This window comes from Eriocheir sinensis, chromosome 44, assembly GCF_024679095.1.
Source record: "Eriocheir sinensis breed Jianghai 21 chromosome 44, ASM2467909v1, whole genome shotgun sequence".
NCBI lineage: Eukaryota > Metazoa > Arthropoda > Malacostraca > Decapoda > Varunidae > Eriocheir > Eriocheir sinensis.
In genome coordinates this window covers 14,007,923-14,035,910 of record NC_066552.1, presented here as the reverse complement: position 1 = coordinate 14,035,910, position 27,988 = coordinate 14,007,923, and the positions used below count along the sequence as shown (strand labels likewise).

At 44.1% G+C, this 27,988-nt stretch overlaps 3 protein-coding genes and 1 long non-coding RNA gene across 37 annotated transcripts in view; 1 reads left to right on the top strand and 3 right to left on the bottom strand.

Moving 5' to 3' along the window:
- The first annotated feature begins 15 nt into the window (after window positions 1-15).
- On the top strand, window positions 16-16,692 carry LOC126980596 (sodium/hydrogen exchanger 9B2-like). 7 transcript variants are annotated; one of them, XM_050830686.1, is made up of 15 exons: window positions 16-231; window positions 2,166-2,569; window positions 2,916-3,131; window positions 4,411-4,509; window positions 4,635-4,837; window positions 4,961-5,226; window positions 5,386-5,568; window positions 6,142-6,317; window positions 6,694-6,872; window positions 7,295-7,378; window positions 7,852-7,935; window positions 8,188-8,352; window positions 8,894-8,971; window positions 9,161-9,324; window positions 16,595-16,692. In XM_050830686.1, exons 2-14 carry the CDS (start codon window positions 2,422-2,424, stop codon window positions 9,281-9,283), a joined length of 2,004 nt encoding a protein of 667 aa, XP_050686643.1. In that variant the 5' UTR covers window positions 16-231; window positions 2,166-2,421; the 3' UTR covers window positions 9,284-9,324; window positions 16,595-16,692. The 7 variants fall into 7 exon arrangements, with proteins under 7 accessions (XP_050686643.1, XP_050686646.1, XP_050686645.1 ...); XM_050830689.1 differs by lacking the exon at window positions 16,595-16,692 and adding an exon at window positions 16,500-16,516; XM_050830688.1 differs by lacking the exon at window positions 16,595-16,692 and adding an exon at window positions 16,403-16,477.
- LOC126980603 (uncharacterized) lies at window positions 9,925-16,128 on the bottom strand. Of its 26 annotated transcripts, none has more exons than XR_007733414.1 (4): window positions 10,491-16,110; window positions 10,370-10,424; window positions 10,166-10,207; window positions 10,008-10,099 (listed from the first exon to the last, which is right to left on the bottom strand). It is a non-coding gene; the product is annotated as an uncharacterized LOC126980603 (long non-coding RNA). The 26 variants fall into 26 exon arrangements; XR_007733411.1 differs by adding an exon at window positions 10,263-10,318 and having other exon boundaries at window positions 10,084-10,099; window positions 10,166-10,181; window positions 10,400-16,110; XR_007733410.1 differs by lacking the exon at window positions 10,008-10,099 and having other exon boundaries at window positions 10,140-10,288; window positions 10,491-10,598; window positions 10,665-16,110.
- Window positions 16,693-16,951: 259 nt separating the features above from the next.
- LOC126980597 (putative inorganic phosphate cotransporter) lies at window positions 16,952-23,252 on the bottom strand. Of its 2 annotated transcripts, none has more exons than XM_050830693.1 (11): window positions 23,204-23,252; window positions 22,114-22,250; window positions 21,508-21,704; window positions 21,313-21,397; window positions 21,052-21,200; window positions 20,705-20,792; window positions 20,061-20,278; window positions 18,949-19,098; window positions 18,416-18,548; window positions 18,052-18,293; window positions 16,952-17,668 (listed from the first exon to the last, which is right to left on the bottom strand). In XM_050830693.1, exons 2-11 carry the CDS (start codon window positions 22,139-22,141, stop codon window positions 17,360-17,362), a joined length of 1,599 nt encoding a protein of 532 aa, XP_050686650.1. In that variant the 5' UTR covers window positions 22,142-22,250; window positions 23,204-23,252; the 3' UTR covers window positions 16,952-17,359. The 2 variants fall into 2 exon arrangements, with proteins under 2 accessions (XP_050686650.1, XP_050686651.1); XM_050830694.1 differs by lacking the exon at window positions 23,204-23,252 and adding an exon at window positions 23,170-23,191.
- A 381-nt stretch (window positions 23,253-23,633) lies between these two features.
- Window positions 23,634-27,988, bottom strand: part of LOC126980598 (tubulin beta chain-like) — an 8,644-nt gene continuing 4,289 nt past the window's right edge. Inside the window, exons 3-5 of one of the 2 annotated variants that reach the window (XR_007733392.1) lie at window positions 26,811-27,055; window positions 24,061-26,686; window positions 23,634-23,925 (exon numbers count right to left, since the gene is read on the bottom strand). Coding sequence is in view for 1 of the 2 variants with exons in the window: in XM_050830695.1 (XP_050686652.1) it covers window positions 25,874-26,686; window positions 26,811-27,055 (1,058 nt within the window). In the remaining variant the exon portion in view is untranslated. Of the gene's footprint in view, window positions 26,687-26,810; window positions 27,056-27,988 lie in introns of both variants that reach the window. The other variant, XM_050830695.1, reaches the window with a different exon arrangement.

Sequence of the window (27,988 nt, the reverse complement as noted above, 5' to 3'; positions counted from 1 at the left end):
AGGCGGCGGGGCGGGCAGTGTGCGTGCGGCCTTGAGCGGGGGAGAGCGTATTGCCGCCCTTATCTCCATGGGCCTCTAGTGGTGCCATGTGCCAGGCAAGACAGTGCCGGGAACGTTGTGTTGGCGGGGGCGTTGCGTGCCAGGCATAACTATTAGCAGGAGAGGCTGGGTGGACTGAGGAAGCCAGCAAATAAACCCCCACCTCCTCTGCCTCGCCTATAGGCCTATGCGGTGAGAATTTATGTTGAAATTTGACCTGTTTTTGGTTTGAAGGTTTATATATGGCGACACAAGGGTATTTCGTTGAGTGGGAAGCGAGATATGGCCGGGGGAACTATATGGGTAGAGGCTGTCAGGTGTCATGTCACGGGTCACGGGTCATTTTTTTTTTCAACAAAGGAGACGGCTCAAGGGCAACAAAAAGAGTAGAAAAAAATCCCGCTACTCACCGCTCCCGCAACAGAGAAAAGTCAAGAGTGGCCAAAAGAAAGGTGTTGACTCGCCTACTTGTCCAGCCTTACGAGGATTTATTTATTTTTTATTTAGTGAAAAAGATTAAGTGTGCCAGAAAACTACAGCCACGCCAGCCCACGAGTTGTTATATGGCACTATATGGACTGCAACGGAGTGCCAGAGACTGTTTATGTGGGTAGGGAGTTTATGGAGTACCACAGACTGGTTATGTGGGTAGGGAGTGGCATGGACAGTGTGCTCGTGTGGGTAGGGAGTGCCATAGACAGTGTGCTCGTGTGGGTAGGGAGTGCCATAGACAATGCTTATGTGGGTAGGGAGTGTGTCATAGGGAGTGCCATAGACAATGCTTATGTGGGTAGGGAGTGTGTCATATGTACCGGTACTATATATATAGGGAGTGCCATAGACAGTGTGTTCGTGTGGGTAGGGAGTGTGTCATAGGGAGTGCCATAGACAGTGCTAATGTGGGTAGGGAGTACCATATAGAGTTATAGACAGTGTGGTTATGTGGGTAGGGAGTACCATATAGACAGTGTGGTTATGTGGGTAGGGAGTGTGACATCATATGTGGGTGGGGACACCTGATCACCTGACCTTCATTACCAGACCACATGACAGTATAAAAGGCCATAGGTGATTGTGTTAGCTTAAACCTTTAAATGTCTGTCTATGGCTGACCTAAAATTGACCTCTCTCCTGGCCTGTTTTCCTTTTTTTCTTTTGTTTGGTCTATTTTGTTGCTGAACTAATCTATTTCCTCTTGTAAAAAAGGTAAAACAAATCCCTGAAGTAATCTATTATTTCCCCTTGCTATAAAAAAAAATCCCTGAACTAATCTATTATTTCCCCTTGCTAAAAAAAAAAATCCCTGAACTAATCTATTATTTCCCCTTGCTATAAAAAAAAATCCTTGAACTAATCTATTATTTCCCCTTGCTATAAAAAAAATCCTTGAACTAATCTATTATTTCCCCTTGCTATAAAAAAATCCCTGAACTAATCTATTACTTTCCCTTGCTATAAAAAAATCCCTGAACTAATCTATTATTTCCCCTTGCTATAAAAAAATCCCTGAACTAATCTATTATTTCCCCTTGCTATAAAAAAATCCCTGAACTAATCTATTATTTCCCCTTGCTATAAAAAAAATCCCTGAACTAATCTATTATTTCCCTTGCTATAAAAAAAAATCCCTGAACTAATCAATTATTTCCCCTTGCTATAAAAAAAATCCTTGAACTAATCTATTATTTCCCTTCGCTATAAAAAAATCCCTGAACTAATCTATTATTTCCCTTGCTATAAAAAAAATCCCTGAACTAATCTATTATTTCCCCTTGCTATAAAAAAAAGAAAAACAAATCCCTGAACTAATCTATTATTTTCCCTTGCTATAAAAAAAAAGAAAAACAAATCCCTGAACTAATCTATTATTTTCCCTTGCTATAAAAAAAAGAAAAAAAATTCCCTGAACTAATCTATTATTTCCCCTTGCTATAAAAAAAAGAAAAACAAATCCCTGAACTAATCTATTATTTTCCCTTGCTATAAAAAAAAGAAAAACAAATTCCTGAACTAATCTATTATTTTCCCTTGCTATAAAAAAAAGAAAAACAAATCCCTGATCTATTATATTTCCTTGCTTTGAAATATGAAAAAACAAATCCCTAACCCAATCTTTTGTTTCCCAGGGCAGTGCTGGAGGGACACTTGAGAGGAAGAGACTAACCCCAAAGATGTCACCATGAGTATGCTTCTAGAGTACAAGAACACAGCAACTTCACCTGTTTCAAGACAAACAGCATCCTCTCCAAGACAAGCAGCATCCTCTCCAAGGCAACCAGCATCCTCTCTAAGGCATACAGCATCTTCTACTCTTCCAAGACAAACAGCATCCTCTCCTCCTCCCAGACAAATGTCCAGAGCCACAGAGAGCCACAGGTCGCCATGGAGCCAGACAGCATGCCGGACAAGCTCTTGGGGGGTGATGGAGATGGGCAGAAAGACGACTTGGTGGCTCCAGTAAATCTGGCCTATGAAGACCCACTGCCAGGCTCACCCCAAGGCACTGCAGAGGACCCGGCCGAGAGGGAGGGTGAGTATGGGTTTTGTGATTGTCCTCCATACATACAGAACTTACAACTAGTCACACTGCTGTATATATATACCTTAAGAAAGTTAACATGATGAAGAAAACATTTTGCAACAATAAGTGGACAATGCTCTTATATGTAACATGTCCAAACCACCTCCTGATAGACCCAACTTCTCTCATTTTCCACACATGTCCAAACCATCTCCATCATCTCTCCTCTTCCACACATGTCAAAGTATCCCCAGCATCCTTCTCCTGATATTCCCAGCATCTCTCATTTGCCATGCATGTCCAACCTATCTCCAGCATCCCTCAGATCTACCCAACTCTTACCTTCTCTACACAGATGAGGTGGACAAGGAGGCAAAATCAGAGGTGCAAGAAACCACCACCAGCACTACCACTACAACCTCCACCCCTTCCATCCCTGCCCCTTCCCCCACCAGGCAGAGAGACACCCTTGAAAACCTCCCCCCAGTGGATAGCAGAGCCCCTTCACAGCGCCACACAAGGACGGCCAGCCAATTGTCCATAAGTGATGCCTCCAACAACGCAGCCTCGGGTGAGTCAATTGTTTGTCAGTCTGGCTTGTGCTGTGGTTGAGGTGACGTGTGTGTCTGTGTGTGTGGGAGTCTTGGGTTGTCGTGTGTCCTGTATATTTTTATCCAGCTTGGTTTTAAGTTCGTGGGTGTGTCTTACCTGGCCCACCTTCTCCTCCAGTTCACTCCAAGCATTAGTACTTCATTCAGTTGTTAGTAGAAGTCTTTGTGTTAGGTTGAATACTGGTTGGTAGCAGTTCTGAGGGTGATATTTTTCTGCAATATCTGTGACTCTATGCACATCAGGTATTGAGGTGAAGGACATCAAGAAAGGCCCTTGTATAGTAATGGCTGGTGATGTGTAAGCAGTGATGGTGATGGTGATGATGGCAGTGGTGGTGATGGTGATGGTGATAATGGGAGTAAGAGAGGGAAAGAATTGTAAAATGGTCCTGTGATTTAACCTTATTGTCCTCCTCCTCCTCCTCCTCCTCCACCTCCCCTTTCAGTATTCAGGAGATAGCCATTTTAAAGCCAAATAAGAATGTGTGTGTGTGTGTGTGTATGTGTGTCAAGGATATTTTAGGGTATCACTGATATATATGTGTGGTCATGTGTGTGTGTGTGTGTGTGTGTAGTTCCATATTAGTAATTTCTTGCTCTATTATTTCTTTTCACACATTCTTATATATCAATTTCTTTCCCCCTTCACATTTTCCTTTAGTTCTCTTCTATTCATTTCTCTCTCTCTCCCTCCCTCCCTCACTCCCTCCCTGCACACACAGCACTTTCAGACCCTGTTAGGAGAGCTGAATGGTCACCTTGAGAGATAGAGAAAAAGAAATTACATTCATCTGATAAGCTGAGATAAGAGAGATTCACCTTTGTTGTTGTCCTCTTGCATGCGCCTCATGTGTCTCTGTGCCTGTCTCTCCCACACATCTGTAGGACCAAGCAGGTGTTTCAATATCCTAAGGGACAAACACGTACGCTTGTAGACGCATAAACACAGACGTAACCGAGTGCACTGATGGCTTCTGAGACTAAGTATAAGGAGGTGAAGTTCTTGAGTGGTAAGTTGATGGGGAGGAGAGAGGTGTTGAGGAAAAAGATCTTTGCTTATTTAATATGCATGTATATCAGCTTCTGTGTTAGGAAGAGAAAGTCATATGTATTCTCTTGTTTGGATATTAGCTATAAATTTCTCCCCAAATTCTGTGTTAGGTAGAGAAAGGGAATTAGAAAGCTGGTATTTGTGTGTGCATGAGTCATGAGTTTATTTTGCTACGTGTCTTCCCCCAGAGCCTGATGTCGGAGGCGTGGAAGAGAGCGACGGCTATGCCACGCCAGAGTTCAACAATCGCAGTGCAGCGTACAGTGAGGCGGCCACACTGCCTATCGGTAAGGCATTAACCCTTAGATGCAGTTATGTATTCCATGTAAATACTAATAAGCACATACTAATAGATACATTGAATAATACTGATACATGCTTACTTATCATATCCCTTGCACTCCCTTTCTAGGCTCTCCAAGCGTGGAGGAGAAACTGCAGGAATGGGAGAGGGACAGAACCTCCGAGGAGAAGAGATTGCCTGCCAGGGGGGGTGAAGTGGGCCGCTGTGAGGGCTGCTGCAGCTGCCTCCTGCGGGCGAACCACAAGCTGCCTGAACACCCCACGACAGCACAGCACCTCAAGTATTCCCTCACCTGCCCCCCCCACGGCAAGGTGTGAGAACTGACCTGTTTTTTTATAGTAACCCATCTTCAATGATAAAAAGAAAAGATTTAACAAAATGGAATAAACGTAATAAATAAAAGAAATAACAAGACTCGTTTTCTTTGCTCTCAGGTGGGGGACACTCTGCTATGGGTGGTGATGGTCCTGACCGCTTGGGGCTGCCTGGTCTGCATCACTGGCCGCCAAGCTCTGCCAGGGGGTAACCTGTTCAGCCTGGCCGTGCTGTACGTGGCTGCCGTGCTGGCTGCCCGCCTCGCCTCCGCTGTGGCCATGCCGCCACTCCTGGGAAGCCTCCTGGCGGGCATTCTGTTCAAGAGCGTGCCAGGCATAAACAACGTGGGGCATAGCGTGGATGTCTATTGGTCTGCCGTGATAAGGTGTGTATGTGTGTGTGTGTGTGTTTACCTATTTCTATTTTCCTGTTTCTTTTATTCCCATTCTTCCCTCCCTCAGAAATCTAACATGGCAGACTCGATAACTCCGCCCTCTCCCTCCTCTTTCCCTCCCTTCCTTAATCCCATTCTTCCCTCCCTCAGAAATCTTGTCCTGGTCATCATCCTTCTCCGCGCCGGGCTTGGGCTTGACCCTGAGGCGCTGCGGAAGCTGAGCTGTGTGGTGCTGCGTCTTGCCCTGTTGCCCTGCATGGTGGAGGCTGTGGCAACCGCCCTCATGACCAAACTCCTCCTTGGCCTGCCCTGGTTGTGGAGTTTCATGTTGGGGTGAGATTTTACTCTGTTTTCCTGTTTGTCTGTCTGTGTGTGGTGTTTCTGTTTGTCTGTGATGAGTTCTGTTGTGTCTTTCTTCCTGTCTGTCTGTGTGTCCATGTACGTGTTGAGTGCTGTGGGTCTGTCTGTCTATGGTGGGTTCTCTCTTTCTCTTTATCTATCTATATCTATCCATGGTAAATATTCCTGCATTTGTGATGTCTTTCTATCAATCTATCTATTTATACTATCTATCCATGGGTCATATTCCTAAACATCTCGTCTTTTGTAGGAGTTTTAGGCATTTCCAGGGGCAGTTCAATGACCCTTGTGGTAGTTTGACCCTCCTTCTGTACCCTGAACCTAAGGAAACACTCATGAGAAACTGATTAACCTCCTTATAAGCCATTGGAAAGTGTTCATGTGGGGTGGAACCATCTGTGAACACCAACTTAACTCCCCGTGTGGAACCACCTGTGAACACCAACTTGGTAGTGATCTTTTTTTCATTATTTTTTCCTTTTTTTTGCCCTTGAACTGTTTCCTCTACTGTAAGAAAAAAAAAGTTATCTCCCTGTCTCTCCCCAGGTTCATCGTGGCAGCGGTCTCCCCAGCTGTGGTCGTTCCAGGGCTACTGAGGCTGGGGGAGGAGGGCTATGGGGTGGAGGCTGGCATCCCCACTCTGGTCATCGCCGCCGCCAGCCTCGATGACGTTCTGGCCATCACAGGATTCTCGGTCATGCTGGGATTGACGTTCGCTGAGGGTTCGTATCAGTGTGGGCTCTTGCGTTAGTTTTTTTTATTCTACGTCTTCGTCTGCAGCGCCGGTAGGCTTTCTTCAGGGTCCTGGTGGTCAGCCCAAGCCCGTCATGGCAAAGGCAATTTTTATAGTGGTACCATGTGTTGATTTTCTCTTCTTTGTATTGTTATTTGTGTCTCCTTATGTCTTCTTCCCTTGTGTTGCTTTCCTTTTTTTCTTTTCATTCCTTTCTCCTCTCTTTGTCTCCCCTTTCTTTCTCTTCTGCAACCTCTGAAACATCTAAGAATTCAACCCAATCCTTCCCTTCCCTCTCTTTCCTTCTCTTCTCTGAGCTTCAAAATGTCTAAAATTACAGCCTCTTTCTTCTCTTTCCCCCAAAGGATCGCTGGGTTGGACGTTAGCCAAGGGGCCGCTGGAGGTGGTGGCGGGGCTGGTGTATGGGGCGGTGTTCGGGGCGCTGTGCTGGCTGCTGCCCCACCGAGAGAGCAAGGACAGGCCGGCGTACAAGTTCATGTTGCTCTTCTGCCTTGGTACGCTGGGCATGTTTGGCAGCTACAAGGTGAGAGGGAGAGATGCATGGGTGTAAGAGAGTAGTTAATGTGTGTGTGAATCCATATAATCAACAAAGAATGACCTCGCTTTGTTGTACAGAAACTCTCATTAGTAAGGAAGCATATATGAGTTTTCTGAGTCAAGACCTATAGTAACTGTTTGGGGTTTTATTAGGTTAAGTTTAGGGTATCTTCAAACATACTTATGCTATAAATCAACAGAATGACTTCACTTTATTGTATAGAAACTCATTAGTAAGGATATATAGATACATTTTTCCTCATTTACATCTATTTATTTACCTATTAATTAATATGCTGACATTTTCATTCTGGTTCATTTACAGTTGCATTTATTTTCACTTACTATTCATATGTGCGCTTCTGTTTCAGCATTATTTCATCTTCTGTTTGTCTTTCTCCCGCCCAGGTTGGACTCAAGAGCTCCGGCCCCATCGCTGTTCTGTCCCTGGCCTTCGTGACGGGCCTGGGCTGGCGACGGGGAGGCAGTTGGGTGAGGAATGATTGCTGTTTTTTGTTTATCTTTCACATATATTCCTTACCTACACACATATCAACAGAGGGACAAGTGAGTGAGGAATAGAAGGTTGTTTATGTTACTTATTTAGATGTACTCCTTACTCTCTTACTGAAGGAGCAACAAGTGGGTGAGGAATAGTAGCTTAGTTGTTGTGTTCACTTAAATATATTCCTTTCTTACAGACTTATCAATAGAGGGACAAGTGGGTGAGGAATAGGAGAGAGTTTATGTTGTTCATTCAGATATATTCATTACACAGTTTGCAACATAGGGACAACTGGGTAAGGAATAGGATGTTCTTTATAGTGTTCATTTAAATACATAGAACCTCCTTTACTCTCTTACTGAAGGAGGGACAACCTGGTAATCAATAGGAGGTTGTTGATATAGTTCATTTAAATCTATTCCCTCCTTAATTACTTACTTGCTTATTTTCTTTGTCCCAGGATGCTGAGGTGACAGTCTACTACCGAGTGCTCTGGGAGGTGTTTCAGCCAGCTCTGTTTGTCCTCATCGGAGTGGAGATTGATGTAAGGATAGATTGACGTTCTTTCTCTTTTTCTATCTTCCTTTTCCTCCTCCCTGATTTCTCTTAACTTATCTATCCCTTTCCACTGTCTGTTGTATTGTTTCTCTCACCGCAGATATTGATGTGTGAAATTGATGATATGTTGTATCCCTTTTTATGCCAGTGTTTCTTTCTTTCCTACTGTCCATATCCTTTTTTTTTGCCAATATCTTCTGCTATCCTTCCATCTGTTTACCCCAGTCTTCCCCTTCAGGTCGGGAGCATAGACACTGGCACCATAGGCTGGGGTCTGCTGGTCCTGGTGGTGTGTCTCAGCCTGCGTGTGGCCACCTCCTTCCTGGTGGTGGCTGGTGCTGGGTTTTCGCTGCTGGAAAGGTTCTTCATTGCCATTGCCTGGCTACCCAAGGCCACTGTGCAGGTATAGGAAGAGGTGGAGGAGGGGGAGTGGCAGGGGACTAGGAGAGGGAATTTTTAACCTGTCCGCTGCAATTGGCACAGATTTGGCCTTCACTGGTAAACTGGTAACATACAGTCCCAGGTCTTTCTCTGGCTCTGTGGTGGATAGTGGAGTGTTTCCCACGTGGTATTGGTATGCTGGAGATCCTCTCCCAAGGTGCAGGACTTTACATATTTCTTCACTGAATTGTAGCAGCCGCCTTTTGTTCCATTCCTTTAGCTTTAGCATCTGGTAGGAAATCCACAGTCAAGGTGTTAAGCTGGTATTCTCAATCATTTAGGGGATCACACACTGTATACTACTCAGGCCCTGTATACTACAAATAGGTAAATACACATACACATATTTGGCAAAAGTTTTCGTAGAGGTAGAAAGCCAAAAACTGCAAAAGTCAGGGCAGACAGAGAACCAGGGGAGGTGGCTTTAGGTATGGATGTATTAACTGTGTATGTAGTGTTTTTGATTTATTATTAGTATTGTTATTACCATTCTTTCCTTGCAGGCGGCCATCGGATCTCAGGCCCTGGACTATGTGAGGCAAAATGACGGCACTGCAGAGGACATATTCAGAGGAGAGCAGGTGTGTGGGGGAGAGTCTTGCCTTACCTTACCTTACCCTACCTTACCTAACAAAACCCCAAACAGTTACTAAAGGTCATTCATACATGCTTTCTTTCTCATTCTTAGTTGATTTATACCATAAGGTGCTGGCTGTCATGTGTTTGAAGATACCCTCAACCTAACCTAACCTAACTGTGTTCCCCGGCAGGTGGTGACCCTTGCTGTCATGGTGATCCTGGTGACCGCTCCCATCGGCGCTGCGGCCATCAAGCTCACTGGGCCAAAGTTCCTCGCCCGCCGCCGCCCGAGTGACCCGCTGACCCAAGCCTAGACCTGCCAACTATGTTGCTCGCCCACTGGCTTATAGGGCTGGTAAGGGGATGTCTGTGTGTGTGTGTGTGAGTGTGTGTGTGAGTGTGTGTGTGTGGAGGTCCTTCAGAGAGAGAGAGAGAGAGAGTGTGTGTATCTATCTATATATTTCCTTCATCAGTGTTTCTTCCTCTTTGTCTCTTTCTCTCTGTATGTGTGTGTGTGTGTGTGTGTGTGTGTGTATGGAGGCCCTTCAGAGAGAGAGAGAGAGAACGCTTGGGTGAATGAGTCAACATATATATTCCTCCGTCACTGTGTTCTGCCGTGCCTTGCTTCCCTTCGTTCCCAGCAAGCCAAGGTCACACAACGAGACTCGCTGCGCCTTTGTAAATCAGTGAAGTGCTGTCGACGTTGCCATGTGTATTTTTAACCCCCCGAGACGTCATGTATTTTTCCCGTATTATGAGAACCAGTGAGATTTTCCACGCCTGTCGAGTCTCCTGTTTGATTATGTGTGTCTGAGGAGGTTGTCGGTAGTGGTGGAGGTGTCAGTATTGTGTTAGTAAGTGTGTCATGTCTTGTGGTACCTTTTCTTAGCGCACAGTCTTCTAATTCTTCTTTTTCTCATTTCTTGTTTTTTTATTTCATTTTTGTCATTATTTTAAATTTTTTCGTTTCAATTTTCTAATATTTTTTTAACTTTTATTATTTTTACGTTTTTTTTTCTTCATTATTTCTGTCTATCATTTTTTACTTAGTTCTTCTTCTATCCTCTTCCCTTACCTTCCCTCCCTTACCTTCTTCATTCTGCCCTCATCTTCACTTTCCTTACCCTTACCTTACCCCTACCTTCCCTCCCTTACCTTCTTCATTCTGCCCTCATCTTCACTTTCCTTACCCATACCTTCCCCTGCCCTTACCTTCTTCTTTTTGCCCTCATCTTTACCTCCCATCCTCTCACTTTCCTTACCCTTACCTTCCCCTGCTGTTCCCTCCCTTACCTTCTTCTTTCTGCCCTCATCTTTACCTCCCATCCTCTCACTTTCCTTACCCTCACCTTCCCCTGCTGTTCCCTCCCTTACCTTCTTCTTTCTGCCCTCATCTTTACCTCCCATCCTCTAACTTTCCTTACCCTTACCTTCCCCTGCTCCTCCCTCCCTTACCTTCTTCTTTCTGCCCTCATCTTCACTTTCCTTACCCTTACCTTCCCCTGCTGTTCCCTCCCTTACCTTCTTCTTTCTGCCCTCATCTTTACCTCCCATCCTCTAACTTTCCTCTCCTACCTCACTTTACCTTACCTTACCTTACCTCACTTTCCTATCCTACCTCCACCTTACCTTCTAATTTCTGCCTTCATCTTTACCTTACCTTACCGTACCTTACCTATCCTACCTCCACCTTACCTTCTACTTTCTGCCTTCATCTTTACCTTACCTTACCTTATCATACCTTACCTTTCCTACCTCCACCTTACCTTACCTTCTTTCTGCCTTCATCTTTACCCTACCTTACCTCACCTTACCTTACCTCACCTCACTTTCCTTTCCTACCTTCACCTTGTTGTATACTCCTAAATTCCTGTTTAATACATTCCTTGATTTTTCTCTGTATATCTATGTATGTATTTATATGTATTTTCAGCTCTCTTAGTCTATGTATATCTAACTACCTGTATTTTTGTGTATTTGTAGCCCTCCCTAAGTTCTCTGTAAATCTATCTACCTGTATTTTTGTGTATTTTCATCTCTAAGTTCTCTGTAAATCTATCTACCTGTATTTTTGTGTATTTTCAGCTCTTAAGTTCTCTGTAAATCTACCTACCTGTATTTTTCTGTAGTTGTAGCTCTCTCTCAGTTCTCTGTAAATCTATCTACCTGTATTTTTGTGTATTTTCAGCTCTTAAGTTCTCTGTAAATCTACCTACCTGTATTTTTGTGTATTTGTAGCCCTCCCTAAGTTCTCTGTAAATCTACCTACCTGTATTTTTGTATATTTGTAGCCCTCCCTAAGTTCTCTGTAAATCTATCTACCTGTATTTTTGTGTAGTTGGAGGTCTCTCTCAGTTCTCTCTAAATCTATATACCTGTATTTTTGTGTAGTTGGAGCTCTCTCTCAGTTCTCTCTAAATCTATCTACCTGTATTTTTGTGTAGTTGGAGCTCTCTCTAGGTTCTCTAAATCTATCAACCTGTATTTTTGTGTATTTGTAGCTCTCTCTTAGTTCTTTAAATCTATCTACCTGTATTTTTGTGTATTTTCAGCTCTAAGCTCTCTGTAAATCTACCTACCTGTATTTGTGTGTATTTGTAGCTCTCTCTAAGTTCTCTGTAAATCTATCTACCTGTATTTTTGTGTATTTGTAGCTCTCTCTAAGTTCTCTGTAAATCTATCTACCTGTATTTTTGTGTATTTTCAGCTCTCAGTTCCTTTATCTAATTACCTGTATTTTTGTGTATATTTAGCTCTCTCTCTTAGTTTTCTGTATATCTAACTAACAGTATTTTTGTGTATTTTTAGCTCTCATAGTTCTTTGTATATCTATGTATGTTTACCGTACACATATGCACCTCCTGTTTCAACTGTATCGGGCAGTATTCTTATATCACGGGTGCATTCACGACTACTTCCATCGTCATTATTCAACAGTGAAGGAAACGGACCAAGAATTTTATAAGGAACGTAAACAAAAAACAGCTGACTGAAGTTTACATAGGCACGCTGTGCTCGGTCTTCTTGCTTGCGTCTGTGAAGATGATTGACTGAAACGAACATAAGTTTTATCAAACACATATCATGGAGTACTTTGCCATGGAATTCTTTTAGTGTGCAATAGAGAAACATTATACCGTCCAATTTTATACATGTTTAGCTGGCTGGCTAACTGACTGGCTGGCTATCTGGTTGACTGGCTGGCTATCTGGCTGGCTGGTTGGTTGGCTGGCTGACTGGCTATCTGGTTGGCTGGTTGGTTGGCTGGCTGACTGGCTATCTGGCTGGCTGGTTGGCTGCCTGACTGGCTATCTGGTTGAGTGGTTGGCTGGCTGGCTAGTAATGTACTGTTGCCTTTACTGTTAGGTAGACGCTAGCTAGGGTGTTGTTGTTACTGGTAGCGTGTAGCTTTAACCCATAGATTTATGATACAGATATACAAGTGAGTGTGGCTTATGTCCAGTGCTGTCCAGTGGCTGTGTTCCAAGCCCTCCCTTGCCAAGAAAACAGAGGCACCCTATAAACTGTAACCTGTAAGAGTGAGCCATTTAAATCTTGCAGGGAACAGGTTATGCCAGACTGATATTTGCTGATTTCTATGTACTTAACCAGCATGACTTTCTCCGTGGCATAATTACACCATGCTATTGCTATCAAGGAGAAAATTACCATGTTGAACTGTAGCCATTAACCCGTAAGAGTGTCATTTAAATCACGTATGGAACAGGTTATGGCGGACTGATATTTGTTGATTTCTACGTACTTAACCAGCATGACTTTTCCCTGGCCTAATTACACCATGCTATTGCTATCAAGGAGAAAAGTAATGTGTTAAGTGTAGCCTTTGACCCATAAGAGTGTCATTAAAATCTTGTATGGAACAGGTCATGCCAGACTGATATTTGTTGATTTCTATGTACTTAACCAGCATGACTTTTTCCATGGCCTAATTACACCATGCTATTGCTATCAAGGAGAAAGAAAATTACCATGTTGAACTGTAGCCATTAACCCATAAGAGTGTCATATAAATCTTGTATGGAACAGGTTATGGCAGACTGACACGGATGGAACTGGAATGGCTTAGGAAGGGAGAGCTTGCAGTCTTATTTACTAATGTCGAATGTGTCCATCTTCCTACCTTTTTCCTATGCGTTACTTTATTAACTATTGCGTAAGGGTTGTGTTCATCTCATAGTCTTGTTATGTCACCTTTATAACCTTCGTCCTGGTTGCTTAAGTCTACCATGCTCATCTGACGCTCCACCGCCCACTAGGTTTGTAAGGTTCCATATATAGTTCTAAGGTTCTATATTGTGAGCCTGGCAAGCTATGGCCACACACTTACTCCATTTAGTACAGGGAAACGCCAATGATGAGGTTGTTTTTGCATTCTTGGAAGGTTGTGTGTTTGTAAGGTGTGCAAGCTATTGTTTCACACTCACTTCCACACTCGGTTCATTTAGTTCAGGGTAATGCCAATGATAAGGTTGTCGCATTCTTGGAAGGTTGTGTGGTTGTAAGGTGTGCAAGCCATTGTTTCACACTCACTTCCACACTCGGTTCATTTAGTTCAGGGTAATGCCAGTGATAAGGTTGTCACATTCTTGGAAGGTTGTGTGGTTGTAAGGTGTGCAAGCCATTGTTTCACACTCACTTCCATAGAGAATGATGCCGTAACCTTTAGAACACACTCCCTCAATTACTCCCCACTCCCTTAGCCTTTAGTAAGAAGGGAGAGAGAAAGAGTATTGCATCCATTACATGCATTTGAGTTCCTTCATTTAGTTCGGGGAAATGCCAACGATAAGGTTTCACAAGGTTGTGGTTTTATGTAAGATCTGATTCTTCTGTCGGACGTTCTGTGATCTCCGAGGAGTGCAATATACGAACATACACACGTACATATACATACATACCTCTTTCGCTGTGATGTTTTGTTAGGTTGATAGAGGAAGAATTTATATAATGCTTTGTGTATAGAGATGTTGCTCATTTTTATGTAGCTAAGGCTGTGTTAAGAGACCTCAGGGCACAGTGCTTCAACCCTTAGGAGTAATTTACATAGATATCCAGACCACTCAGACCCATTGGTGAGGGGATTCAAACCCATTACCATCGTGTGAATAAATTAACCCATTACTAGGGAAGTACATGAGGAGTCTTGAATTCCCCTAGAGAAATACATTAATCCATAACTCTAGGGAAGTACATGAGAGTATTGAATCCCCTTAGAAAGTCCATTAACCCATGACTCTAGGGAAGTACATAAAAGTATTGAATCCCCTTAGAAAAATACATTAACCCATGACTCTGGGGAAGTACATAAGAGTATTGAATCCCCATAGAAAAATACATTAACGTATGACTCTAGTGAAATAACCTTAAGTCTTGAAAACCTAAATAAAACCCTAGAAAAATACATACATCAACCCATGACTGATAATTATAATAGGAGGATGGAGGAGAGAATTATATAGAGGGAACATAATATAGAAGTAGTCGTCCATGTTGCTAGCGGTTGTAATAGCATTAGCAATAGCCTTAGCACAGAGTCAGCTGTCTTGTGTTGATAGAGGTAAGTTAGCGATAGTTTTTAAATTTTTTTTAACAAACTATCCCTTGTTTTTCATTATGATTCCCACAAGACCTGCAGTGTAGAACTATGGCACTGTATGTATGTATGTATGTATGAACAGAGATAGTGTATGTAGTGTTAGTAAGTAGAGGAGGTTGGGTGCATATGCCATAACTGTGCCTCACTATGTTAACCAATTAGATTTTTTTTCTTTGGTGTGTGTGTGTGTGTGTGTGTGTGATGCTAAGATTCCATATATTTCAGAATTTACTCTCATTTAATTATATTCTGTACCATATTAATATCTATGTTATTCATGTATCTAGTATTAATGTGTGTTTACAGGAACAAAATAGTGTTAACCAGCATTTGAGAACTAATTTGTTACTTGTTCATGATTGCCAATTCATATGTTAGTTCTGTTAGTCATGAATTTGTTAATGATACCTATACAAGTAGCTGTCTGTGTTAATAGCAATAATTTAGCCTTAGTATTTGGTGACTAGCTTTTGAGTACTTACGTAGCCATTAATGTGTCTTCTGTTCCTTACTCTGTGGTGTCAAATAAGTTTCTGTTATAGGCCCAGATTTTTAAATGTCTCGGCGCTGCAGTTCGCCTGTTTGAAAAGCCTCTCGTAGAAGTTTCAGGGGTTTTCATGGGCTGTTTTGTGATGCCAATGATAGATTTACATGACTTATGCACCATGAATGGGAAAATCACCCATGAGAACCCAGTTAATCTTCTCTGTGGGCTGTTTGAAAACCCACTTGTAGAAGTTGCAGGGGTTTTCATGGACTGTTTTGTGATGCTGGTGATAGTTATACACGACCTTTTGCTCCTTGACCTGGAAAGTCACCCATGAAAACCCAGTTAATCTTCTCAGCGGCCTTAGGAAATAGTCAAAATGGGAGTCTGATTGTATACGAATTCGACCGATAGTCCGACACGCATGTGAAGTCAGTTTTAGAGTGTCCCAAACCTCTTCAATGTGTGTGTGTGTGTGTGTGTGTGTGTGTGTGTGTCAGTCTCATAAAACCGAAACTAAATCCTCAATGCCTGCCTACATATATATATTTTTTTTGTGCTATATTTCCTAAGAATATAATTATTTTTAAGATGCCGAGTGCCATGACATAGTAAGCTTTCATGATCTTACTGTTGTTGTTGTTGAAAGGAAGGAAGGAAGGATGGAACCAGTCAAGAATCAGTCAATAAACACATTTTTATCTCACCTTTCAGTGTCTTATTTTCCTCCAGCAACCAAAAAAATTAAATAAAAGATAAAAGAATGAAGAAAAATGCAAAATAATTCTTGCCCACAACCAAAACAGGGAAAGAAATGCAAAATAATTCTTGCCCACAACCAAAACAGGGAAAGAAATGCAAAATAATTCTTGCCCACAACCAAAACAGGGAAAGAAATGCAAAATAATTCCTTCCCACAACCAAAACAGGGAAAGAAATGCAAAATAATTCCTTCCCACAACCAAAACAGGGAAAGAAATGCAAAATAATTCTTTCCCACAACCAAAACAGGGAAAGAAATGCAAAATAATTCTTTCCCACAACCAAAAAAAAAAAAAAAAAAAAATGCAAAATATTCTTTACCACAACCAAAAAAAGAAAAATGCAAAATAATTCAACCACAACCAAAAAAGAGCAAATTCATTCACTGCAACCAAAAACAAACAAAAAAATAACTACCACAACCCCCCCCCCCCCCCAGACACAACCGAAAAAAAAAAAAAATTCAATACCCGCTCTTTACTAAATTTACTGTTTCTGTTCTATTTTCTATGTTCATGTCTGCTCATTGAGGGGACTGATTGGATCTAGTATTTTCTATTTTTCCAGTGATTCCCTTTCATGGATCTGCAGAGGATATGTATGGACAGGAACCTCTCAAGGACTCTGGTGCCATCGTAATCTGTAATGGTTTTTATTTTTCCAGTGATTCCCTTTCATGGATCTGCAGAGGATATGTATGGACAGGAACCTCTCAAGGACTGGTGCCATCGTAATCTGTAATGGTTTTTATTTTTCCAGTGATTCCCTTTCATGGATCTTCAGAGGATATATATGGGCAGGAACCTCTCAAGGACTGGTGCCATCATAATCTGTGATGGTCCCGATTCTACAGTGTGGTGAGTACACTGTAAAGATTATTGTTGTTGTTTTTCCTAATCTTGCATTCTTGTTTTCTCTCTTTTTCTTCTTGTTTTTGATCCTGTTCTTGTTCTTTTTGTTCCTTTTCTTCCTTATCAGAACTTCAGTATACGAGTTCCTTTTTCTATTTTTTGTCGTTCCTGTTCTTAACTATTATTATTATTATTATTATTATTATTATTATTATTATTATTATTATTATCACCAATAGTTTGTGGATAGGAGTAAAAGATCTCAGAGCAAAACTTATTATATTACTGTTAAAAAAGGTACATTATCACTATTATACAAGTGAAATAAATATGTAGCTCTGTAAATAGAATACACACACACACACACACACACACACACACATAGCCATCAATCAAGACATTTTTTCAGAGTCACCAATTAGTAGAATTCACATACGTATAATCCTTGGTGTGGGCTTATAAGGGGCATTACATAGAGGTTTCAGATGCGTTATAGAGGCATTGTAGATGAGGTTTAGGGGAACATATCAAGGTAGTTTTTCAGTCACCCGTAAGCAGGATTCCAATACGTATAACCCTACGCATGGGGCTTATGTAGAGTCTTACGTAGAGGTTTCAGACACGTTATAGAGGTATTATAGATGAGTTTATGGGAACACATCAAGACACGTGTTCACTTTTGTCGATAAGCCGGATTCCCATATATATAATCCTTGGTCTGGGGCGTAACCACATAAACATCATAGGCGTTATCGTACCCAGGGTTGTCAGCCCCCCGCACGCCCCCCATAGCCACCTGCTCCTTGGCTTGGGTGACTATGCTGACGGCCCGCTGCTGCTCCTTGCTCCTGCGCTCCTCCTCTGTCTCCTGGTCGTTCCAAGGCTGCACCTCCCCCGAAGCGAAGATGAGGTAAAAGACAGCGTTGGCGATGAAGATTGCCGCCGCGATGTAGAAAACCTTGTCCCACTGTTCGAACGTTTGCTGGGAGAGGGATAAAAAAATGGAGGACTATTGAATGGAGGATAGAGGAGTGAAGTAGAATGAAGGAATGGAAAATAGAAGGAATTGTAGCTTGTTTACGTAGGTGATCGATCCTATTCTCTTCGATGTTTTGCTGGTGGAAGAAAAAGAAGGAGAAGAAATACGTGATAAAGTATACAAGAACGAAATGAAATGAAAGAATGGAAAATAGAAGGAATCATATCTCATCTACGTAGGTGATCAATCCGGACCTATACTCTTCAATATTTTGCTGGGGGAAGAAAAAGAAGGTGAGGAAACTTGTGATAAAAGCTGGAAAAGTGAAATAAAGGAACGGAAAAATAGAAGGAATAAAAGGAAAATAGAAAGCCGCACCCACTCACCCTGTTGTTGGTGAGCGCCCCGACGGTCATTGGCGCGACCCAGCTGGGTATGGTGCTGAAGGCGTTGGTTATGCCGAAGAGAGTTCCGGCGAAGTTTGGGGCGATGTCGATATGGTTGACCATGAAGCCCGTGTAGATTCCGCCCTGGAGCGAGGCGGCGGTGAAGAACAGCACGACGGTGGCCGTGCGATCACATTTGACCAGCGTTACGCCCAGAAGGCACAGTGCTGGACCAACCTGAGCTGTAACGCGAGGAGGAGGAAGAGACTGTGACTGATTGATTGAAAAGAGTGGTACAGAATATTAGGGAAAGGAGAGATATCAGGGACACAATCCTTCACCCCGCACAAGCACCTCCACGCACATATGGTGTTGGCGGTCTTCCTGACGACCCCCGTGGAGAGTATGTTCTTCTGTATGAGCGTGTCGCCCACCTTGCTAATGATGAGACTGAATATCCACATTCCAAGGTACGGAAGGGAGCTGAGCGTGGCGTTCTGTAAGGGGGGAAGAGGGAGAGAGAGAGGTCAAAACAAAACAATACGTAAGTTTGCTCATCCATCAGTCCAGATCCCTTATGCAAGAGTTAACTAGCAGCTTCATTCTTTCATCCCTTCCACTGGTAAACTCTGGAAGGAGGAGGAAAGTTGAAGAATGAAATGAGGAAAGAGAAGAGCATTACGAAGAAGAAAAAGAAGGAGAAAAAGAAGAAATGTGAGGGACGAAATGAGAAATATAGTTTGAATGAGAAGGAGAGGAGGAAAAGAAGATGAACGAAGAAGAAAAAATCTGAGAAACACTTTAAAATACCACCAAACAAACAAATAACAGTCAATCAAATCACAGGTCCAGCATCAATCAGACCGTGGGCGAACAACACAACCCCCCCACACCCACCTTCTTAATGTCCGTGACCAGCATATTACTCATGTAGAGCGGCAGGTCGGTGAGGAGGGTGTAGAAGCCCCAGTTGTTGCCCATGTTGGAAAGGAGAATGGCATAGAATGGGAGGGAGGTGAGGGCGGCTTTCAAGGGGACAGGCGGCGGCTGGAAGATAAGAACATAAGAGTGTAAGGAGTCTGTAAGAGGTTGGGGGTTGAAGAGGGTGTGTTTAGGGGTTGGTGGAGGTCGTAACAAGTGTAGGGGTGACAGAATAGTTATAATAGATAGTTTGATGAGGTGAGGGCGGCTTTCAGGGGGACAGGAGGCGACTTGAGGGAAGGAGGTGATTGGGAAAGGTGTGGGAAGGTGATTGGGGAAGGTGTGGGAAGGAGGTGATTGGGGAAGGTGTGGGAAGGAGGTGATTGGGGAAGGTGTGGGAAGGAGGTGATTTGGGAAAGGTGTGGGAAGGAGGTGATTGGGGAAGGTGTGGGAAGGAGGTGATTGGAAAAGGTGTAGGAAGGAGGTGATTGGAAAAGGTGTAGGAAGGAGGTGATTGGGGAAGGTGTGTGGAGATGACGGGGAATGGGAGAATGGGGATGACAATAGGAATGAGAGAATGGTGATGAAAATGGGGAATGGAAATGCAAAAATGGTGATGGAAATGAAATGAAAATGGGAGAATAGTGATGATAATGGTAATGAAATTTGGGGTTGGGAGAATGGAAATGAAAATGGGAATAAAAATGCAAGAATGGCAATAAAAATGGGGATTGGGAGAATGGGAATGAAAATGGGAATGAAAATGGTAATAAAAATGGGGATTGGAAGAATGGGAATGAAAATGCAAGAATGGCAATAAAAATGGTAATAAAAATGGGGATTGGAAGAATGGGAATGAAAATGCAAGAATGGCAATAAAAATGGTAATAAAAATGGGGATTGGAAGAATGGGAATGAAAATGCAAGAATGGCAATAAAAATGGTAATAAAAATGGGGATTGGGAGAATGGGAATGAAAATGCAAGAATGGCAATAAAAATGGTAATAAAAATGGGGATTGGGAGAATGGGAATGAAAATGCAAAAAATGGCAATAAAAATGGTACCAACACAACACAACCCCCTCACCTTCATCTTCTTATGCTCGCCAATGGACGCTAGGATATACTCTTTCTCAGCCGCCGATATGGTCTTGTGTTGCCGCGGGGAGTCGGCCACCAGGACAAACCAGAAGACGCACCAGACGAGTGTCATAACGCCCTGCACGTAGAAGACAGACTCCCAGCCCATTGACGTGATAAGGGCCGATGTTAAGGGGTAGCCCACCACAGTACCGGCCTGGGAACCTGTTACGGCGAAGGGAAAGGAGGAAAGTGACAAGGGAGAGATGAAGGAAAGGGAAAGGGAGGAAGAGTGAGGAAGGGAGGAAGGGAAAGGAAGACAGTTGGTTAGGCAAGGGAGGGAGAAAGGGAGGGAAGGGAAAGGTAAAGGAAGAAGTGAGGATGATTTAAAGGGAAGGGAAGGGAGGGGAAGTTGGTTAGGTAGGGGGTAAGGAAGGGAGAGAAAGGAAGAAGAGAGGAGGATTTAAAGGGAAAGGAAGAGAAGGGAAGGGAGAGAAAAAGAGTTGGTTGGTTGGAGGGAAAGGGAGAAGGGAAGGGAGAGAAAAAACATACATGACTCAAAATCGGAGAAAAAAAAAATCAAAACAATTCAATGACAACAACAAAATCTCCCAGGTGAGAAACCATTATTAATTCACCTGTTTTTCTTACCTGCGTAGATTATGGTGGAGAGAGTGGACCGTTCCTTAGGTGGAGCCCAGGTGGAGAGCAGGGCGTGGGTGGAGGGAAAGGTGGCGCCCTGGAGAGAGAGAGAGAGAGAGAGAGAGAGAGTTAATAAGTCTTCCGCATCTATTACACAAGTTCTCTCGTCCTTCAAAACCTCATTATAATCTGTTTACAAAGTCCTTCAATCTCTGTAACTTCTTTCTCAGCTATCAACCTCAACCTCACATAACTTCTCCATAACAAACTTCAAACTCTTCATTCTTCCCTCGTCCTTCAACCTCTACCGTCTCTCTCTCAACTCAACCTCAATCTTACCTCGTCCTCAAACCCACCTCCGAAATGCCGAGGAGTACGCGGTTTATGATGAGGTAGGTTGGGTTGTCTTGGGCGGAGAGCGGGATGAAGAAGGTGAGGATGCTGGCGAGGACGAGAGCGCCGCCAAACACGCGTCTCGCCCCGAACAGCTCTGCGATCCTGCCCCCTATAGTTTGATATATAGGGTTAGAATTCGTTAGGTAGTGGATAGGCTACTACTACTACTACTACTACTACTACTACTACTACTGCTGGTGCTGCTGCTGGGGCACACTTACCGGGTATCTGCGTCCATACATATCCCCAGAAAAACGACGAAGTGATGAGACTTTGGGTGAATTCGTTCCACTCAAACGTCCCTTCCTGGAGAGACAGAGACAGAGATAGATAGACAGATAAATAGATAGATAGATAGATCCCCCCCTCACACACACACACACATACCCCCTCCCGCAACACCAGCATCATCTCACCTCATCTCCCGGGTCATTGCCTCCGTCGGTAAAGCCGCACACCTCCTCCGCCTCGCTGCTCGCATGACTCCCGTTGTCCCCCCCGCCCTGCACGGACATCGCCACGACTGCCAGATTCATGTTGATCCGAAGCATATAGTTACAAATCATGCCCAGGAAAGCCATGATAGCCACGAGGTACCGGCGCGGGAGATACCCTAGGGAGTGAGAGAAGGGGTAGGGGATTCAATGGAGGGGAAAGAAGGGGAGCGAAAGAGAAGGTAAAAAATAAGAGATGAGATGGAAGGGGTAATGGATGCGATGGAGGGGAAAGGAAGGGAGAAGGATGGAGGGGGGAAGAAGGGGCATTACTGGGGGGTGGGGGAGGAGAGAGAGAGAGAGAGAGAGAGAGAGAGAGAGAGAGAGAGAGAGAGAGAGAGAGAGAGAGAGAGAGAGAGAGAGAGAGAGAGAGTGTGTGTGTGTGCGTGAAAGAAATTACCTCATATTTATTTTTTTAACAGATTTTTAACAGTGTTGGCAAATGTTTTTCATCCCTATCCTCCTCCTCCTCCTCTTCTTCCTCCTCCTCCTCCTCCTCCTCCTCCTCTTCCTCCTCCTTCTTCTTACCTTGCTCCTTAAGTGTTGGACTCTCCATGTTGAAGCTTCAGATCGGACAGACAGACCAATAGACAGGCTTCAGACAGTCTTCAGACTTGATTGGGCTCGGGTAGGCTGTCTGCAGGCCATGGACGAGGGAGGTCAGCCTGTTTAATGAGGGGTAGAGAGAGACAGCCTGTACGATAAGGATTTAAAATGTGTTGTTGATGGGTTCGTAAAGGTTTAGAATCCACGTTAGAGGATCGTGGATAGTTAGATAGATAGATAGATAGATTGAGAGAGAGAGAGAGAGAGAGAGAGAGAGAGAGAGAGAGAGAGAGAGAGAGAGAGAGAGAGAGAGAGAGAGTCTATCCATACATTTATAAAATAATAACAAAGAATATCACACTAATAGCCTTTCGGTAACACACACACAAACACACACACACGTCACCCCCACACACACCCACACCTCCCCCCATCACCACCACCACCACCACGCATACCAATCACCCGAATCTGTGAGGGTCAAGATTAGTCCAGTATCCCTCTTGAAGTGTTGTGTATGGTGAACAAGGTGATCTGATTACACACTGATGATGTTAGATTATGAGAGAGGTATAGTGATAAGGGTGGCGAAGGGTGAGTATGGAAGAGAAGGGAGAGGTTGAGAAATGGATGAGAAAAAGGGTATGTAAGGGAAGGGAGAGGTATTGAGATGAGATTGTGGAAGGGAAGGAAGGAAGGGAAAGGGAAAGGAAAGAGAGGCAGATACATAAAAGGGAAGGGAAGGAAGGAAACAGGAAAGGAGGGATAGCCAGGAACATTAAGAACATGGAAGGGAAGGAAGGAAGGATGGGAAGGGAAGAGAAATAATAGGAAGGGAAGGATAGGGAAGGGAGGAGAAAGAGAATGGAAAAGGAGAGGGAATTAAAAAAAAACTTCCAATGCTACGACACAGACAGACAGACAGGCAAAGAAAGGCGATGACCGATAACTTTCCTATACCCTGAAACAGACAGACAAATATAGGAAGCAAACGATGACTGGTAACCTCTTCCAATGCCTCAAAGTAAACATACGTACAGACAGACAGGTGTGATGACTCCTCCACGCTTACCTGTACACCTTCCCTTTCTGAGCCTGAGGTGGACTGTGCTTTACCTGGTCATCTTAATTGTCCATTACCATTATCTTAAAGGTTATATGTTATCTACCTCTAATGATAACCTTCTCTCATCATGACATCAATCTCAGCCCTCGATAGCCGTGATTCAGCAAGTAGTAGTAGTAGTAGTAGTAGTAGTAGTAGTAGTAGCAGTAATAGCAGTGGTAGTGGTGGTAGTCGAATATGCAAAGCGGTATTCAGTTGAAGATGAAAAAAACAAGAAAAAATAAAAAAAAGTATATAAATATCACCTGACTCGGCAGGAATAAGATTGTGTGTGTGTGTGTGTGTGTGTGTCCCGTTGTGTTTCGTTTGCCCTCTAACACACACACACACACACACACACACACACACAAAGAGAGGACACATTAAAAGTCATTCATATGGTAGTAATTCTTTTATTAATGAAGGGTTCCGAGACACACGCACCTGCGATGAACACTATTCCACGATCAATTAGTAAACAGGTAAGAGGTGTGTGTTAGACGCGTAGCATCAAACGCATCGGGCCATTGTTCCGTCCATAGCCAGTACCTTTAAACGTCTCGGGCTCCCGTTACGACTTTCTCAAGGCCTCAGAGAATACCAACCAGGTTTACATGGGTGCTTTTCCCGCTCAAGACGCTGAAGTCATGTAAACCTATCACTAGGATCACAAAACAGTCCATGCAAACCTCAGCAACTTCTTGGAGGCGCATTTCAAACAGGCCACCGAGAAGATCAACCGGGTTTACATGGGTGCTTTTCCCGCTCAAGACGCTGAAGTCGTGTCAACCTATCACTAGGATCACAAAACAGTCCCTGAAAACCCCCGCAACTTCCACGAGAGGCTATTCAAACAAGCGAACTGAGGTATACCGATACGTTTAAAAATACGGACTCATTTTTTTAAGGCTGCAGAGAAGATACATCGGGTTGCCATGGGTGTTTCTCCCGTCCATGGCGCGGAAGCCTTGAAAAACTACCGTCAGGCTCAGGAAACCACCCTTGGGAACCCTGATAACCTCTGCGAGAGGCGTTGGAAATGTACTAAGGCTTCGAAGGGTTGAATAATAAGATACTTCGGGTTGCCATGAGTGTTTGTACCGTCCATGGCGCGGAAGCCTTGGACAAGTACCGCCAGGCTCAGGAAACCACCCTTGGGAACCCCGACGACCTCCGCCTTTGGAAATAGATGTACCAAGGCTTCTAAGGATTGAATACTACGACTTTAGCCACTCTGCATCACCCGTCACCGCACGTTCCAGTAATTACGCTCTCCAGCCATTCAATTAGTTCTCGCATTATCAGAGGGAGTGAGAGAAAAAATACCCTTGATGATAATTACTGCTCAGATGTTAATTTGTCAACAGGTGAACTAAGGTGTCGAGACAATTGGAAGTGGTAATGAGATTTTAATTAAACATTGTATTTTTTTATGCTTATGCGATCCAATTAATTAAATGCTTGGGTTAACTGCTATTCGATTCCTTATGATACAGGTCACCCCTTGATCTTCTTGTTCTTCTTTTTTTTCTTCTTCTTTTTCTTGTTATTGTTCTTGTTCCTGTTCTTCTTTCTTGTTTTAGTTCTTGTTTTTCTTCCTCGCTGTTTTTAGGTTATTCTTTGGCTCAGAGGTTCAAAAGTCCCGCAGCGGTACCAGGGTTGGAATCTCCTCTCACCCACTGCGCCCAGACGTCTCTCCCATCACATGCGCGTACTAATAGGAACGGGGCAGGCGATGTTAGGTGCGTACAAAATGGTTAACACACACACTCTTATTTTTTTTCCTGTTCTTAGTTACTTAAAGCATTGACAGCGGAGACAAAGGAATTTTAAAGAACATATGATTGCTCTTATGTTCCTTTGTTTTGATCCTTTGTTTTGATCCTCCGCTGAAGAAAATAGCACCAATATATTTTTTTTGTTTGTTTATGAAGGGGGAAGGAGGGAGGGGGAGGGGAGGGGTCAAAGGGGTGGGATGGGGGGGAGGAAGGGAGAGGGGGTCATTCTCCTCTGCCGATACATACATACATACACTGGTTCTTCTTCTTCTTCTTCTTCTTCTACTTCTTCCATGTGTGTATCTAGGCGAGAGAGAGAATTATTTCGTTCGTTTCGTGTTTTTTTTCGTATTTTTGCATCGAAGCTGTACGTGTGTGTGTGTGTGTGTGTGTGTGTGTGTGTGTGTGTGTGTGTTTATCGCTGTGATTACGTGAAAGGAACACATATCAGAGAGAGAGAGAGAGAGAGAGAGAGAGAGAGAGAGAGAGAGAGAGAGAGAGAGAGATTATATAATCTTTTGTAGTTTAACTCGATATGTTTTCACTGACATTCTGATATGATTGACATGAGTTCATAGAGAGACTAACCCACAGACAGACAGACGGAGGAAATTTGGTCATGTTTATGTCATGGGAGACTGAGAGAGAAAGATATAATGGATGGATGGACAGAAAGAGAAGAACGATGATTGAAAAGCCACCAGTTCTTGTAGTAGCAGTAGCAGTGGTAGTAGTAGTAGTAGTAGTAGTGGTGGTAGCATCAGTCTCCGTGGATGGTATAGTAGTGGCAGTAGTAATGGTGGAGATCGAAGTCGTTGAGGCTCGAGATCGCAGTCGTCGAAGTCGCAGGTCCTCGTTCTTAGGCTTCCTCCTGCTCCTCCTCCTCGAAGTCCTCCTCGTCGTCGACGGTGGCCTCCTGGTACTGCTGGTACTCGCTGACCAGGTCGTTCATGTTGCTCTCTGCCTCCGTGAACTCCATCTCGTCCATGCCCTCGCCCGTGTACCAGTGGAGGAAAGCCTTGCGCCGGAACATGGCCGTGAACTGCTCGGAGATCCTCTTGAAGATCTCCTGGATGGCCGTGGAGTTGCCGATGAAGGTGGCGGCCATCTTGAGGCCCCTTGGCGGGATGTCGCACACGGCGGTCTTCACGTTGTTGGGGATCCATTCCACGAAGTAGGACGTGTTCTTGTTCTGGATGTTCAGCATCTGCTCGTCCACCTCCTTCATGGACATCTTGCCCCTGAAGACGGCGGCCACGGTGAGGTAGCGGCCGTGGCGGGGGTCGCACGCGGCCATCATGTTCTTGGCGTCGAACATTTGCTGGGTGAGCTCGGGCACGTTGAGGGTCCTGTAGCTGACGGCTTTGCGGGCGGTGAGCGGCGCGAACCCGGGCATGAAGAAGTGGAGACGCGGGAAGGGCACCATGTTGACGGCCAGCTTGCGGAGGTCGGCGTTCAGTTGACCCGGGAATCGCAGGCAGGTCGTGACGCCGGACATGGTGAGCGAGACGAGGTGGTTCAGGTCTCCGTAGGTCGGGTTCTGCAGCTTGAGCGTCCTGAAGCAGATGTCGTAGAGTGCCTCGTTGTCGATGCAGTAGGTCTCGTCTGTGTTCTCGACCAGCTGGTGTACGGAGAGGGTGGCGTTGTACGGCTCAACCACGGTGTCTGAGACCTGCAGGAGGGAAGAGAGGGCTGGGTGAGGAAGGAATGGAGTAAAGGACAAACAAGGAATGAAAAGCACAAGAGAAAAGGCAAAGAAAGAATTGATAGTAGGAATTGCACCCACGCACACCCACCTTAGGGGACGGGACCACGGAGTACGTATTCATGATTCTGTCGGGGTATTCTTCGCGGATCTTGGAAATGAGCAGCGTTCCCATGCCGGAGCCAGTGCCGCCGCCAAGAGAATGCGCAAGTTGGAAGCCCTGGAGACAGTCGCAGTTTTCGGCCTCTTTCCTCACGACGTCCAGCACTGAGTCGACGAGTTCCGCGCCCTCTGTGTAGTGTCCCTTGGCCCAGTTGTTGCCAGCGCCGCTTTGACCTGGGAAGAGTAGACGTTTGTTTTGATGGGTGGATGAAAGGAGTGCATAGGTGGAGTAGGTTGCCATATCTGTTCCAACTTTCCATCTATCTGTCTAAATACAAGTTCTTTTCCTTCCATCTTTCTGAGTGGGCTTTATTTCCATTGATCATAGGTTAGAGAGGCCGTCTGAGGCTGGTCTAACTACCTGTGTTTCTGTCTCTGTTCCTAGCAATATTTATCTTCTAACTTTCCATCTATCTGTCTAAATACAAGTTATTTTCCTTCCATCTTTCTGAGTGGGCTTTATTTCCATTGATCATAGCTTAGAGAGGCCGTCTGAGGCTGGTCTAACTACCTGTGTTTCTGTCTCTGTTCCTAGCAATATTTATCTTATAACTTTCCATCTATCTCTATATAAATACAAGTTCTTTCCCATCCACCTTTCTGACTGTACGTTATAGCCATCCATCATACTTCAGAGAGGCTGGTCCATCTACCTATCCATCCACCAAGCTTCCTATCTATATACCTTCTCTAACTCTGCATCTATCTACTTATATATCTATCTATCTAAATACAAGTACTTTCCCATCCACCTCTCTGACTGGAGTTTATACCCATTGATCTCCGCTTAGAGAGGCTGTCTGGGCAAGGTGGAGTACAAGGGCACTACCATATATGCCCAATTCAGTCACCCGCCGCTGACCACCGCCGCCCACTACCGACCACGAGTGAAAGGAGAAAGCTGGGCGGGGTAGGTAGATGTCTGTCTGGATGTCGGGCTGGTGTGGGCTGGCTAGTCTGGGCTGAGGTCATTTTCTTAAACTATTCAGCGCCCAAGCACATAAGGCTTTCGTAGGAGTTTTGAGGGTTTCCATGGTTAGTTTTATGATCCTGGTGGTAGTTTAACCCTTCCTCTGTACCATGAACCTAATAAACACTCTTGAGAAC